The sequence below is a fragment of the Pieris napi genome, chromosome 7 (assembly GCF_905475465.1).
Source record: "Pieris napi chromosome 7, ilPieNapi1.2, whole genome shotgun sequence".
In the NCBI taxonomy this organism is placed as follows: domain Eukaryota; kingdom Metazoa; phylum Arthropoda; class Insecta; order Lepidoptera; family Pieridae; genus Pieris; species Pieris napi.
Genome location: NC_062240.1, coordinates 11,075,539 through 11,092,780, shown reverse-complemented (window position 1 = coordinate 11,092,780; position 17,242 = coordinate 11,075,539). Strand labels below are relative to the sequence as shown.

The window sequence follows — 17,242 nt, the reverse complement described above, 5'->3', positions numbered from 1 at the left end:
TGCCATATTTTTCGTCTATCGAGCAACCCACGCTTTTTCACAATAATACCAGTATTTTTTCTGCATTACCATTTTCAGCCCAAATTAGGAATTATTTTTCACTTTTTAGTTTGATGTGCTTTAAAAGCGTGTTTTTTAGTTTTTTTTAACTATATTTATTATTTATTTTTTAGTTAATTTTTTTTTAGTTTTTTCATTTTTTTTTTCGGATTATTGCATTGTCATCGATCTTTGACAGGTGCGCAAAGTTTGAATTAAATCTGTCCGTTAAAAGTGGGTCAAAATCGAGTCCGAAGGAGTCGGTTACATACATACATACATACAAACAGGTGAAGCTAATATAAAGCGTGTAAAAAAGCTATCGGCATTTATAAAGATTTCGTTTAATTTGTGAAATAATTCACAAAAACCTTTTTATATTATTTACTTAACTATCGAACCCCATTTTTATAACACGATAGTTCACAATAAACTACTTTAACACAATATAGGGAATGGTACACGGCGGAGCAAAGTTTATGTATGCGGTCGTGAGCAAAGTTTTGCTTTTTATACTGTTTATTTTCCCCTAGTTTACAGAATCGCACAAGAAAGCTTTATTTGTGTAGAAAATACTCAAAGAATTAAGGATATATAACTATCAAATAGTTATGAGACATAATATGAAAACAGAAGTTTTTAATTTCTTTCGTCAATTGAATATATAATAGAATATTAGTATAGTACTTTTCAAGTAATATACAAAATTACGCTTACATAATATATGCTATGTGCTTTAAACGTATTATCAATAAATCTCTGATTAAATCAGTTCTTAATGTTGCAAGTTTAATACTAACTACTTTACATGCAAACGAAAGCTCGATATCAAGAGCTTTCAATAAACTGAAAAAGTGCCTAATCTGTTTTACAAAGCATTCCTGACCTGACCTATAAAACCGGCCTAATTCAACGCAAAAGGAAAGTTGGCGTCAAGTCATGTCGATGGACCGACGATTGCCGAGTCAGCGAGCGGAGGCTGGCTGTCAGCCAACATCTTCTATTCCCTATAATAATTAACTATCAATTTATAGACTATCGAGATTTGGTTGTTTAATTATATATTAAGAACATTTTTAAAAATTATTGGCGCTACAACCTCTTTAGGCCTCAGATTTCTGAATCTGTTTAATGATCATTTTTAAATATAATAGACAAGTAGGTGATCTAAGACATGTCAGTTTTTTCGCGATGATTTTCTTCACCATTCGAGCAAATGTTAAATGCGCGTATAGAAATAAAATCCATTGGTGCACAGCCGTGGATCGAATCTACGACCTCAGAGACTCTTAAAAAGAATTATACATTGTTATAAAACATTTAAACAAAAAACTGTTATATTTTTATAATCTTATTAAATATAAAAATGATATTTGAAAATGTGACATATGCGATACGTCAAAAGTATTAGTTACGATATGAGGTCACAATTTTTTTACGCATATCACGCTACTATTAAAGATGCCATTTTTATTATAGTAAGATTCTGCAAATTGAGAAAGCCCACTTGAAACGAATGCCCTCTGAAACCAGTATACCAAACCGTGCTCGATGTAGGATCGCGCTACGAGGGACATTTGAAGCAACAGAACGTATCTAGTAAAAACTTAAAAGCGGAAGTTTAGTAAATAGTTTTCAAACAGATTATTGGCGAAAGAATTTATCAAGCAACCGCGAAGTTTCGAAGTGAAGCAATCTAACTGCCAACTAGTACAAAAGATGCAATTAATACATGTCGCCAAGGAAATCCGTTTCGAAGCGATAAACTTTTATTTCTCTTGACGAACCTTATCATTAATTTTGTGGATCTATTTATACGAGCGAAAGATTTAATTACTCAACGGTTTGTTTTTTTTTACATGTTGGAATCGGATTTTAGATTGGTGTACTGGATTCAGGTCATGTTTATTATCATATTTAAGTAAAATAAAATCAATGGTGCTACAACCTCTTTTAGGTCTGGGCCTCAGATTTCATGAATCTGTTTCATGATCATTTTTCAATCTACTAGGCAAGCAGGTGATCAGCCTCCAGTGCCTGACACGCCGTCGACTTTTTGGGTCGGGTACATGTCGGTTTCCTCACGATGTTCTCCTTCACCGTTTGAGCAAATATTAAATGCGCACATAGAAAGAAAGTCCATTGGTGCACAGCCGGGGATCGAACCTACGACCTCGGGGATGAGAGTCGCACGCTGAAGCCCCTAGGCCAGTACTGCTCCATATCATATTTAATTAATTCATTAAATAATCATCCTGCAAATACTCTAAATAATAAAAATATACTTGATGGAGCCTAACCTACCCATTAAGGCAAAGAAATGACAAAGACAATTGACGGAAAAAGAGGGTAAGACAGACAAAGTGGACTGGGGAAGGAGGACTGGGCGCAATAACGAGAACGCACAACCAGAATTTTAATATAAACAAGAACTGGAGATAAATTATTGAAGATAATGACGCTTTGCTGGCGTCAAAAATTAGTTTGTTGTCATCAGCTGTTTAATTTCCAGTAACATTAGTCTGTTTTTTAAAGGCTTCTGCTTAGTTCGCTAAATAAACCAAGGGTCGCAGCAACCAGTGCCTAAATTTATAGCAACCCAAATTTGTTATAACCAAGATTCGTGACATACTCGTATCGTTTAGTCGATTCGCGATCGGTCGTGGAACCGTCAAATGGTAGTCATAGGAAAGAGTGTTTAAGATTACTTTAATATTATTATTATTTACACATTAGCCAGCGTCAAGTATAAGATTTTTATAATTCGCACTTGTAATTTGCCATCCTCAGCCTAGAACGTATTGCTACGTTCTAAACCTTCACAGTCTCCTTTCTTAGGTAGCATACTCACTGCTTGTCTTAGAAATTCGACCGTGTCCTCCATGTACGGTTTAGGCACTCGCCCGGTACCGCACTACCCTCCCAAAGGCCGAGAACAAATTTAAATTAAATTAAAACTTGCCCTCGAACCGGGAATCGAACCCGGTACTCCTCACCTAGCTGCCACTTAATAAGACCGCTAGGCTATGAGGCCCTGTAAATATTGTTTGTCTTTAAGTTTCAAATATTTAATGACGTGATGAATTACTTTTAATAAATGTATAAATAAGAATAGCAATAATGACTATGAAGTCATTAATATATAATCGAATATTTAATTTATATATCTAGCAACATTTACAAATCAAATAAACCACACAATTTGACTTTATTAAATTATAATGAAATTGATTTTTATAAACAATTATAATCACTATTACTATAGACTATCAAATAATCAAAGTAAAAAAAAAGTCAAAAGTCAAAATCATTTATTCAAGTAGGTAACACAATGTACACGTCTTATGAACGTCAAAGAGAAATATTCATTAAATGCTTCTAATTTTACATTTAATGCCAGTTCTCAAATCAAGGACGTAGAACGGAAGAGAAAGAAGAAGAGATGTAGAACGGAAGAGTCGCTAATTTGTAGATCTATTAATATCGGCAAATCGAATAAACCAAAGTATTAACGGTTTTGAACTAATTGGACTTTGATGTTGTCAATTTATGGACTCTGTGGCATAAAGTTAATGGCAGCTGACAGTGACGCAATTTCTTCGACATAATTAATTACTTTTAATAATGACTTTGTAATTACTATAACTATAGACTATCAAACATATAAACTGATTAAACTACAGTTTTTAATTTATAATCTCTGTGACACAATAACAATGGCAGCTAACACCGGCACCATTACGCCGACAAGTCTAATTCTAGTATTTCTGGTACTCACAAAAGAAGAACTAACTTTTTGCCTGTAATGTAAATAAGAAAATAATTTGTAGAGGAAGGGTTTTGCAGCTGAAAGCCAGCAGTTTGCGGGAGGTAAGACAGGATGTGGTCACAGAGCGGAGTTAATGAGTGAGTGAGGGAACTTTTTATCCAACTAAAAGGGAGGATCCTCAAACAGTCAAACCCTGAACTGGCCCGCCAGAAGCCTCAGGCGTTAAGGCTGATTTACACAGGGTCAGTAGACAAGTCAGTCGCGGCGCCGACATTGGCGCTGTTTACTGTTTACATGAAGTAAGTAGTAGTGGTGCGTTTCTTACGATGAGCACACGTGTGTGAAGTCAGTGGGAAAAATGAATTCGCGAAAACAACTGAAACGACGATTTAATTATTTGTTGAAAAATGTATCAATTTTGCTGTTGAATGAGTTAATTGAAATGGTAGAAAATGTGACAACTAAAAATAAACGACAATGGGTAAGAAAATGGATTGACGATAGAAACAAAACTGGTGGCTCTGCTTTGTTGCTGAAGCAATTGCGATTTGAAGATCCTGCGGAGTACAAGCTGGCCATATAATTGCACCAATTTTAAGGTTTCGACTTCGCTAAGCTTCATTTTTATCGCCAGCGAAAAAAACGTGGTCACTCTACAACGCAGCGGCAGTGACGAACCACGCACTGACTTGTCTGTTTACACGGGGTTTATTTGGATGGCGCGGGGGTGCGTGGGTGGCGGGGGGCGCCAACTGACTCAAGTCAGCGCTGACTTCAAGCCACTGTACTGACTTCAAATCAGTTTACACAGGGTTTTTTCCTGGTCAGCACTGACTTGCCTCGAATTTGTAGTCAGTTACTGACCCTGTGTAAATCAGCTCTTAGGAGTGGCTAAAGTCGAAAGCTAGCTAGTTAGCTCGATTCGGGCCAATCCAAAAAAACGCAGAGCTGAGGTACATAATGCTGATCACCTTGTCTACTTGTAAAAGAAAACTCTAAAATAAATAGATGCAATTTGAGATAAAGTACTCTGCACAATGATTCATTTTTTGGAATCATTACAGAAAGGTAATATTTTCTGAAACAGAGAGCGCTACCTTCTTGCAGTCTTAAGTGAATTTTGTAACCAATTTGTATAGCTGGAAAATATTCCAGGTATTATGTACGGGATTATTAACCCGGTAATAATTAATAACCCACTGCCCTGAAAGCAAGCTTTAATATTTTAATGAAAACAAAAGTTGTGATGTCTTGCAAAGTTACACATGAGCTGGCAGAACTTAAGCATACATTCCGCTTCTCATTCAGAATTCATAAATCAACTTTGTTCCAACAATTACATTTAAACCACTACCCTTCTATTGTTAGTAAAGTCAAAGTTTCACGGAAAACAACCTGTCTAAATATTTTATGTACTGTAACCGGTGTAAATTCGTTATTGTTTTTAAATAAGAGACGGTGTATTTTCAATTATCTGTTTCATTTTCAAAATGTGAAAAATATTATTAATATTGTCTTTTATTGACATTACCGTTACACATTTAAAGAAAACACTTTAGTACCGGTTTGAAGTTATGTATTATTATAAATTACAATTATTTTACATAAATTTAACCGACGTTTCGCGTGCGTGCTCACGGTGACTGTTAGACAAAAGGTGTTGAATGTTATATTTTTTGACTTTAAATATTATTAAATTAATGAAACGATGGATTAAAATACATGACCAATGGTTAAATAATATTAATACACGATAAAAGTCAAGAAAATGGGGGCTTTTGAGGGCTTACAAAAGGTAAAAAACGTTTCTAGCCACTAGGCTTACACCATTTACTGTATGAATGAAAAAACCAGTGGCGCTACAATATTTGGGGCCTCCGATTTCTGTTTCTGTTTCGTGAACATTTAATTGTGAGCCTTCTGTCACACAGACTGACTTCTTCGGTCTAAAGTGAGTGTTTAATAACACAGAAAGAAAAGATGGGGTTTATGGTCGCACACTCCAGCTAAGTCGAAAACACAGCTTCAAGATCCTAATAATAATAATAATATAAGCCTTTATTCAGACAAGATACAATCTTACTTAAGCTAGAATATACACGTTTAGTATTGAAAAAAAAAATAACTTAAATATAGTTGAATATTTAGATCCTAATAGACGTAGATATTACAAACGTGGGTCAATATCCCAACACAAAAACATGGAAGACAAAACACATTTTGTTGAATATATTCAGCCTATAAAATTAGCAAACTTTTCAACATTAGTTGTTTTGCTAACGCTGTTATACGAGTGTTTTTTAACTGTAATGTTCATAATAAAGGTAGAATTGTTTTGCCAACTTATCATACATTTCTTAAATGTTTAATTATATAGCTCAGTACACGTGACCTTCACCCTTAGAAGAGGAGACTGCCCACCTTTAAAGTTGGTGGAGGAGGCACCGCATCAAATGTAAAACGCAGGAGCTACAGCTAAAGTACAACAGCCTTTTCTAGATTCTAAGGAAGAAACTCAAGACTTCTAGATAACGAACTCCTTATATACAAAGTCATCCTAAAGCCCATTTGGACAGATAGGCAACTGTGGGGCAGCGTAAGTGATACCAACATAAATATACGCCAGCGACAACAGAACAAGATCCTTAGAGCAATTGCAAAAGTACCATGGTACATAACCAACAACGAAGTTCACGAACACCTTAAAATTGAAGAACGAAAGAACGTAAGAACTATCAAAGTGGATATCCGGAGACTTGTAGCTAAATACAAAGAGCGGTTAACCTGTCACCTGAACGAACTTGCTCGCCATCTTACCATAGATCAGTATGTAAGACGGCTAAAACGTCAGCATATTCTAGAGCTAGAAGTACGGCAGTAGCTCTAGGCAGAAGATGAGTAGATGCTTCCAATAGTAAGTCACTCCACATAACAGCATTCGCTTCGATTCGCTCAGGGCTGATTGCAAATACCCGCATAAAAAAATTACACAACTCAAGTTCCGAGTAGTTTTCAGCAGTTGTGTCTATATAAGTAAAGCTTTATTTAATAAGCGTACCGTTTATTAAAAAGCCTGCTACGCCCTGTACAGATTCTGGCTGTTGATCTATTAAAACCAGTAGAGCATGCTGGTTTGTTGTTGTCCCAATTCAGATTTTAACTAAGATGTAACTTCTCTCCGTATCACCTCGACGTCCGTCGTACCACGACTGAGCGTTTCTTAAGGCAGTTTTTGAGGCGCACCACCACTATGTGGAACCAGCTGCCCACTGAAGTATTTCTAAACCAATTTAAATTAGGGTCCTTCAAGAAAGAGCGTACCAATTCCCAAAAGCCCGGTAACGCAATCGAGAGCCGTCTAGCAATGTGTAGCATGGGCGGCGCTATCACCTAATATCAGATGAGCTCATTTGCCTCCTATTATATTTAAAAAAGGGTGCGTGTAAGTTATACTTCTTTGGCATTATTAAAAATAGTTTTTGATTGCATGCAAATAATTAATTACAATTAAATAATCAAAGACTGAAAAAGGTGTCATTATAGTCAATAAAGTTCAGTTTACATTTGAAAAATTAAATAAATAAATATTTATTATTATTCCTTACATTGAGTGTAACATAAATTCTTTTATTATTCGAATGTTGTTTTTAAATTATGTCCAATGCCGTACCATCTTCCGTGGGCAACTTCATTCTGTTAATTTTGTGTCACGGTGCGCGCGCATCGTAAAATTTCACTCTCATGCATTTCTCGTAACGCGCCTAAAGAAGTATAACTTCAAAAAGGTACATCATTCTGGGAGTGTGTGAAAAATTCAGTAATTTTTGTAAAACGAGTTGACTGTGTCATATGTAAAACGGAGCAAACATGTATTTGTTTTATTTTTGTTGTTGTCACGAATTTCGTTATTCTATCAAACGGCGTAGTATTTTAGCAACCACTTCTAATTAAAACTGGCATGGCTTTAATAAAAGTGCTGCACAGTATTTTTAGTTTTGAAATGTTTTCTGTAAATAAAATTGTGTACGTTTCAATTTCCTTATTACTTCTCCTATACTTCCGTCCTCAAAAACTTGCATACCTCGAATAAATAAAGGCCAAGTTAATATAAATGTGTTTTAGTTTTTATGAAGTATGTATAAAATAAAATCGGGAAACTTATATTCTTACAGCTGGGTATTCATTTGTGTTAAACACATAAAAAGCAATATTCCCATGTCTCATCTACAAACAAATTGAATAAATTTGATTATAAATAAATATTTTTTTTTGTCAAACATTCATATTTTATTCAAGTAACAAGTAAAATTTATTTTGCATAAAAATTTGAGTCGATGGTACACTTTAGAGCCTAAAAAGAGATGGGTGCAAAGCTTGTGTATGCGTGTGTATAATATAATGTGTATAAATACACCAACGTTTGTTTGATTTTTTATCCGTAACACTTGCTCATACAGGCAATTTAAAATTTGTCAAAATAACATAGAACATATAATAAGAAAATGTATCATAAGAAGTACTGTGTCTATTGACAAGGTTCTGTATTAAGTTTTTTTTAATGTTTAGTATTGTTCTATTATGTTTAATACATGACGTTATACATGAAAATACGTATAATCGCGTTCATGATTATTATTCACAAACAATTATTAAGAATGTATAATATTAATTATTTCCTGAGTGTCTAAAACTGGATCCAAGAAAACACATGGAATATGCATATATTAACTAACGAATGCCTGAATTTCATTTAGTATGCCTTTTTCACAACTTATAAAAAGTTCAACCGTAATTTTTTTCACACTACAATGTGAAGCGGTGCATTTGAGCGTTCAGCGTTGCCGCATGCAGTTTCACGCAATTATAGACTTTATGATATTGAAATAAATATTATATTTATATGTACTGTTAGTTTTACTATTTTGATTATCGAGGAGTGTATGTGTATGACCTGGAACATATTTAAAGACATCTGAGGCATGTTAAGGGGTGCCTGAATGTAAAAAAAGGGTGCGTGTACTTATGTACGTGCGTAAGAAGTTATACTTCTTTGGCAATATTAAAAATAGTTTTTTAATTGCATGCAAATATTTAATTACAATGAAATAATCAAAGACTGGAAAAGGAGTCATTAAAGTCAATTAAGTTTAGTTTACATTTGAAAAATTAAATAAATAAATATTTATTATTATTCTCTTACATTAAGTGTAACATAAATTCTATTATTATTCGAATGTTGTTTTTAAATTATGTCCAATGCCGTAGCATCTTCCGTGGGCAACTTAATTTTGTCTCACTTTCAACAATTTCACTCTCATACATTTTTCATAACGCGCTTAAAGAAGTATCAAACTAGCTTATAGAACTTATAGAACTTCAAAAATATCGTTTAGGGACTAAATTTGTTAATGCGACGTTAAAATACTTCTTAATATAAATTAAAAAATCACACGGTTGGCTTATTTGAATTATTATTTAATTCAAGTATCTTATTAACTTTTTAACCAAAGTAAGAAAATAATTATTTTTCCAGAGTAGAATACAGGACTTCGGTGTAAAGTAAGCTTAAGTAAACATTGATACATTACAAGATTTAATTAACGGGGTTCCAAGAGCGGGTTCCACAGAGTAATAAACTCTGGAATTCAGGAAAGGAATTTTCCGAAAAACTAGTTTCCCGAATGCAAGACCCTGATATAACCGTCCTTCGACTTCAGATAGTGGTCATAAAAGTAATCTTGTGTCGTTCACGGACCAGTCAATTTGCTTTTACGATGATGCTCTAGGGTTGTTACCATTCTATTTCCTGCACTATATACGAAGGTATCGGAATTAAATCAACAGATTTGTTTTATCCGGAAAGCAAGAGCGTGCAGTAAAAACCAACGTTGGTGAAGACTGTTAAAAGGGATATAATATACATAACTAGTATGTTTTTATATCGCCCAAGGCCTGTTATATTGCGAGAAGGCTGGTGGGGGGGGGATGCATTTACGTTTCGGGACGCTCTTCACGCTACTCTAAATCACGTTGGTTCCGAAATTTCACGGACAGCTAATCCTATATGGTGCTTCGCGATAATACTATTTAGAACGGTGGGTATGTGTGCTTGTAAAATACGAAATATTTTTTGTGTAAAACGTCAATGTAAACGGGTTTATAACTTGGCTTGCGATAAAATATATCATATAAATTTCAAAATCATGTTCTATTATACATTTTCGTCATAAAATGAATTCAAAGTGTCAAAAATTGGCTTATGTTTGTATTATTTTTCTATCGAGCGAAATCATTTAAATCGTGTATCGATCTTTCAAAATGGATTTTTTCCATTTGCCCTACTTCAAGAAACGATGACGCAAAATGGAAAGAAACAATGTACTTTTTCGGAGTTTGGCGACCAGATAGGTCCTTAAGAAGCGCATATAAAAAGACAACCACAAAAAAACCTACCAAATTTATATTAGTCAAAATTTAATTAAAAGATGAAAATTAATAAGTAAAGAAAAGTACTGATGACACAACTTTAATAAGCCTTTTGTCCACATAGAAGATATCTACAGAATCTTTAAGTATTTTACGATCAAGCACTTTTTAAATAAAGTTTCTCAAACCTCTAATTAGTTGTTATTCAATTAATATATTTCGTCATTTGTGCGGTAATTAAGATACTTTGAAAGGACTAAATGTTCCGAGTTTGTCGTAGATCATTTTAACTTATAATACAAATTATTAGGGGTTACTAAAAATTATAAATTATATTATGACGTGATGGTTTTAAGTAGGCGGACGGAAACTAATGTACAATTATATTTTAAGACGCAAAAATTATCCTACAGCTTTAGCTATCCTATAGACGCTGTAAGAATATATGAACGAAAGAAATTCTCATTATTCTGATATAAGTCGGCGCAAAATGATCCATCAAGAGGACGATCAGTCTCGACGGTCCTCAATATTACCAAGAAAATCTCTGAATTATCGCAGGATCGTTATCTGTATTTCTTCATTACATATACCAGGGACGTCCAAATGTCGTTTCACTGAGGACATTTTCTAATTTCCTACATTAAATTGTAAATTTATTGTATTTTTTCTGAAAAGTATTTTGCAAATACCACTACTAACGGGTAATATTGCATTATCAAAGTATAAGGCATATTTATCTTGAATTAATTGAATTCTCTATTTTATACTATTAATTGATACATATAATAATAATTTCATTATTTTTCTCCCATATAACATATTGAACACATACAGTAATCCCGCGTATAACATGGTAGATTGGTTCCACGTTATAGTAAACGCGTTGTAGTAGTATTCACGGATAACGCGCTTTTATGACCCTATACAACGCTTTATATAGAAACGATTCAAGTTTAACTTTTCTCGTTAAAGGCGATTTAAATCGTATTAAAAAAAACGTACGGACGGACATACACAGTACAGTAGTACAGAAATATAACGTTTGAAACCCTGCGTTTTATGGAAGAATACCCGTATTATACGAGCGACTGAAATCACGTAGTATGAAACTGCGTCATAAGGGGGCTTACTGTACATGTAGTTATAATGCCTATACATATATTCGTACCTTACTAGTTCCATCGAAAATCCAGAAGCAGCATCACTCGTTTCTTCCCAACAAGAGGCAGTGGCATCACTTAAAAATTGAGCCTGGGCAGACCACGCATCACATGCTCTTAGCACTTGACGCAAAGCACCTACCATCATTCGTACTGTAGCCCGTACAAATACCTTATCTGTGTAAATAAATAGACATTTCAGTGTAATTTGAAGGCAATTTACTAATAAGAAGGCGAGCGTCTATGACCACTATGAGCAAGATCAAAATAAATTCGAGTACACACATTGTAAAAGCATCTTTATAGCTTTTTGTTAAGGTGTATTTTTCCATGTCAGTCATTAAAACGAGCGTGTAACCTAGAGGAGACCTGACAAGCGACATCAGTTTAACCCAAAAATCTCGTGTTCTGTATGCATATTATTAATCCGACGGATACATCCTGCTTAGTGGTTAAGTACTGTAGAATAACTATCAGTTCTTTTAAAGATAATTACAGTGAATTGGAAACTCTACTTTTTAGATTAAATGAGAATAAAACTTACCAATCGTCATGGGCTCGGGATGTAACGCTAATAATCCTACTGGTAAGTGGTTTAATATCTGCGATACATCATCTTTTCCTCTAGGCATAGGTTCATCCATGATCTGATCCTCTACTATAGGATCAATTCTCTTCTTAGCCATATTTCTAATATTACTCATTGTAGAAGTATGCACCGTGGGATTCATTAAGAAATCACTAATATCACTTGAAAACGATAATCTATTTATTAGGTCTTCCCTACTGGTTTCTGCGATTTTCAATACATTATTACTCTCATACGAATCGCGTACACTTATACTATTTACATATTTATTAAATGATTCATTTTTTAATTTACTATAACTAGTCTGCCTACTTTTATTTCGATCAAGGAACGCATTACTCGTCCTTTCCACTAAATCATTTGCAATTTTAGAAGTTTCAACGCCTTTGTTATATACATTATAATTTCTAACACTTTCCGAACTAATATTGCTACTGCTTTCATACGATTGACTAAAATTTACAAATAATGATTTATTACTAATAATGTGCGTATCTGTCTTATTAATATTTCTTATAATACGACGAATAAGTGAGTTTCTAGACTTATTTATTACATTAGATCCAGAATCTTTTGTGAGCGTTTCTGGTGATATTTTTTTCGTAGCTGTATTGACAATTTTCGTTTCTTTTATAGTTGTATTATTGTCTGTAAAATCTTTCTTAATGCGTTCCAAGCGGTCAACATCAATTATATCATCGTCAAAATTGTCTGATTCAGAATATGAGGATGGTTCTTCATATGTTCCGTTGGAAATATTATGAAAGACAGCGTATTCCCTAGAAGCATCAATCCATAACCAAAAGAAGTGTCCATCAAGCATGTTGAGCCGTTTCGCTTCCTTCATGACGAGCTTGGCATATTTCACGTCACATATCATAACGACGACACCTCGAGTCAGCCTTGATATATCAGCCAGTCGCCTGCACAGATGTAATATGTAATTTATTACCCTCGCCTTAACAGTAAATTCTCTCTTATCATTTATGAATCTTATTAAAGCAAAGACTGCTGAAAATAATCACTTATTTTTGGTATTTTAGGCATAAATATTATTTAAATATGAAATACCTGAAAACAATACGGCGTGATCGGCTCGGAGGAAGAGGAAGCCATTTAGGATTAAGCGGTGGAGTGTTGAGGATCGAAGACAGATCCTTCCTTAGGGAGAGGGCTAAGTAAATATCCTGTTGTGTCAGTAGCGTGAAGGCATGCCAATGTGTGTGTAGTAGAGTCGCCCTGTTGGAAATTCACTTGTTAACGATATATACTGTGTATCTTGATGACACCTGTTTTTTTAGATGAATATAACACATAATTTATTAACTGTATTAGAAGGCGTTATATTATCACACTATTTACTTTGGTTTTGAACATTAAATCTATTGTGATATTTAATTTTGATTATTAAATTTGCGTTTCAATAAAAGTATCATGTATCTTTTGTCAATGAGAGAGCTATCGAGCCTTTGTTGTAACGTCAATACGTACTCAAATCTTGGCTACAATTTTTAAACAAAATTTAGACCTATTGACCTGGTATGATAATGAGCTATTGTTTGAAAAATTCAGTCATTTTGATGCGAGACGAAGCGCTTATTAAAATTTTCATACAATATCGCAACTAAAAAAGGTTCTTGACAGGTGATGGAATTTGAAATTCCATCCTTATTAAATATGCTATGTTAATTACATAAGATGTACATATATATACATTGTATAAGATGTACATATATACATTGTATAAGATGATTTTTTGTACTTTAAATCAGTTTAGGGCGATTTCGATCATAATTTTAAACCAGTATAATAGTTACAGGATTTAGTCTTGAAAAGAAGAAAAATTTGCAACAGAGAAAGATTCAGTGATGCATAGATCATTTGCATGCCTTGGAGACATTGATCGGTATATCTCTATCTCTCTCTCTCTGTCAAGCACAGATGGCTTATTATTTTACTTATATAAAATAAAACATAGACAGAAATGCATTTATAAATAATTATTAAAGCCGTTTTAGTAAACTTACCTGAGTGCCTGCAAAGTTTCCCTTATCGTAATTTCAAGACGAATCTCCAATGGCAGCATTTCCTACAACAAAGTGTGAATTGTAACAATTATGTAACATTCTTTTCGTAAGAACGGTTATCAATTCACGTCACGCGGTAATCGTCGCCAAAGTACGTTATGAATGACCAACATTTTTATGACGGCTTTTCCCCGAAGCAAATTATAAAAGGATTTCCTTAATGTTAAAAAAATGTTTTCACTTGTTTTACAGCTCGACGCATGTTTACATCTTCGCGTATATCTTTATTTAATACTGTGATCTAGTCTAAAAAGGAAAATTAACAGTTATTAAAAAGTTTACTTACTTAAAAATAGCTACAACTTTTTTTAGGTCTGGGCCTCAGATTTCTGTATCTGTTGATCATTTGTCTAAAAGGAAAGTTTGAGAAATGAATGAAGGTTATCGGCCTCCTGTGCTTGACACCAGCCGTGGAGTTTTCGGGACTAGGCAAGCCGTTAGATCGAATATTAAATGCACACATAGAAAGGTACACAGGTGCACAGCCGGGGATCGAACCTATGACCTCAGGGATGAGAGTCGCACGCTGACGTCACTAGGCCAATACTGTAGCTGCTACTTATTATCTTTGAAATATATTTTATTTTTATATCAGTAGAGGTAATTTTGCACTTCGTGGTTTTGAAGACTAAGAAAAGGTTAACATGGACGTGATTTATGATAAGGAATAAGTTTTTAAAGTCTTAATCTTGATTTAATATAATTTACGACCTTAGAAAAGCAACAATTCATAAACGATCGGCACCGCGCCATCTACCATTGTGAGGCCATGGGCGGTATTGCTTAACGTTCGTTATATATATAATATTAATAATAAATGGTAATTAATATATTTTGTAGTTATGATAATAAAAAGGAACAGTTATGTGGCTTCAAAAATGCAGGCAGTCGCTTAGACTGTTTATCAAGGGGTTGTAACTTATAATTTATTAAAATCATTCATTTAAAAAAAAAAACAGTGTTGATACAGCCTTTAAGGTCAGAGCCTGAGATGTCCGTATCTGTTTCATGATTATTGAGTTTTTCTAAAAGCAAGAAGGTGATTAGCCTTTTGTACTTGAGACGTCGACTTTTTGGTTTCCTCACGATGTTTTCCTTCACCTCCGGATGACCTCAGGATGAGAGTCACTGAAGCCACTAGACCAACAACACCTAAATTATAAGAATACAATATTTACGAATATTTATCCGTAATTATAAACTGAATAGTATGTAAATCTGGAGAGGTGAAAGAGATGAAACGTGTTTTCATCACGTAAACTTGTTAACGAAAATTATTTTAAATTAATCATTAGCATTCAAATCTGGAATGATAGAGATAAATTCAGCATTTGTGGTCACAGAGAACCCGTAAAATACGACCTCATGTCATTGACTTAACCACAACGTCATGCATTCAATTGACCAAATTACAAATAGCTATTTCGAATAACACATGTCACCTAAGCACAGACTACTATAGTTTAGCATACGTCACTACGGTTGTTAACTGTCTAAATTGTTTTATTACTCGACAATTCTAACGACGCTACCGTTTAGTTTTAAATGCACATAGCACTGTTCTAACAAACATTTATTGTTATGTTACCGGCATTTAATATTAGATTTTTCGCATTGTTCATACTAAGTTCTTTTTATTTATTTTGTAATCCTAAAGCTATCATACATTTTTCAGCTAAAGGTAGAATACATAATATGTAAAAATTTCAAACATTAACGAAATAAATCAATAAAATTATTAAATACATTTATGTAAGTACTACCTAATTCGGGTCCTGTGTGATGGTGTGAAAGTGAGGTTGTGTTTGTGGGGTGTGCTCATGATGCAGGTTATTTAGTGATGTGGAGATTATTAAGCATATTTCGCGGTAGCTTAAACAAGTCAAGTCTATTTAAAAATTTAATTTTAAAACACTTATAATTATAGTAACAGAGACTCGTATAAATCCCACAATCGATCTGTTATAACTACTATGTGCGATTTTAAAAAAATAATTAAAATGTGATACGTAAAAAATAAATAAAACCAATTTACTCTATCCAGGAACAAAACATTTTATTTAATTTATATTAAATAAAATTTCTTGTTTGCAGTTATCTACCAGTAATATTTATTTATCTGTTTGCACTTTATTACATTTATAGAAAAATAAATAACATAATACTTAGGCAAGGCAATAGGCAAGTAAGTAAAACAATATTAAACAGATTAATATTATGGGTAAAGTTCAAGAAGTGTATAAACAAATCTTATAAAAAAGATGATACAATCACCAACCTAGATAATACAATTTTTTTTTATAATAACTAAAAAGCTAATCTCACGGACTCATGAATTGCGATGCAATACAAAAGAATAAGAAATACAAGAATTACAAAAGTCTCGATTGAATAGGATATTTCCTTATTATTTAGTTACTTGCTCGTTTTTTTTTCTAGACTTCATTAACAATTTTAGCATCTCGTGAGGGTACAACGCATTAGACTAAGTGTCAATATATATAGAAGTAGATTACTCACATTAGCAATGGTGTAGGGTAAATGCAAGTGTTTGGGAGAGGTGCGGACGGTCGGAACTCCCGCGTGGGTAGCTGCACTGACGAGAGCAGTGGCCACAGGTCCACCACTGCAGACGAAGAGTGCTGCCACACGTCGCCCTTCGAACGCCGAACACATCTGCTCCAACACTCGCGCACTGAATCTGAAGAATATGAAAAAAAAGTTAGAATATAACATACTTGGAGTAGCTTGTAATAATTTGGAGAAACTGATCGTGGTTAATAACACAGAAGACAAAAGATCACGTGGCCGTTCACCAACCAAATGGACCTGTACACTGTCATACGAGAGGCGCTGGACAGAAACTGGTGGAAACAGATAGTCCGATTATTCAAATTCAAATTCAAATTCAAAAATCATTTATTCACGTAGGTAACACATTGTACACTTGTGATTCGTCATTAAAGAAATAAATATTAATGCTTCTAATTTTACATTTACTGCCAGTTCTCAAATCAAGGGCGTAGAACGGAAGAGAAGAACTGGCAATAAACTCTCCGCCACTCTTTTTAATCGCCATGTTTTTTTTTTTACACAACGTTTGTAAGGAGCTGCAACCATGTTCCACATGACATTTTAAGTAATTAATAATAATAACATAAATAAAAAC

General features: G+C 33.8%; 1 protein-coding gene across 2 annotated transcripts in view; it reads right to left on the bottom strand.

Annotated features, from left to right (window-relative positions):
- Positions 1-17,242, bottom strand: part of LOC125051135 — a 62,584-nt gene that overhangs the window by 21,280 nt on the left and 24,062 nt on the right. For both annotated transcript variants that reach the window (XM_047651297.1, XM_047651298.1), the window contains exons 2-6: positions 16,594-16,774; positions 14,014-14,075; positions 13,058-13,225; positions 11,942-12,909; positions 11,406-11,574 (exon numbers count right to left, since the gene is read on the bottom strand). In XM_047651297.1, the coding sequence (XP_047507253.1) occupies positions 11,406-11,574; positions 11,942-12,909; positions 13,058-13,225; positions 14,014-14,075; positions 16,594-16,774 (1,548 nt within the window). The remainder of the gene's footprint in view (positions 1-11,405; positions 11,575-11,941; positions 12,910-13,057; positions 13,226-14,013; positions 14,076-16,593; positions 16,775-17,242) is intronic.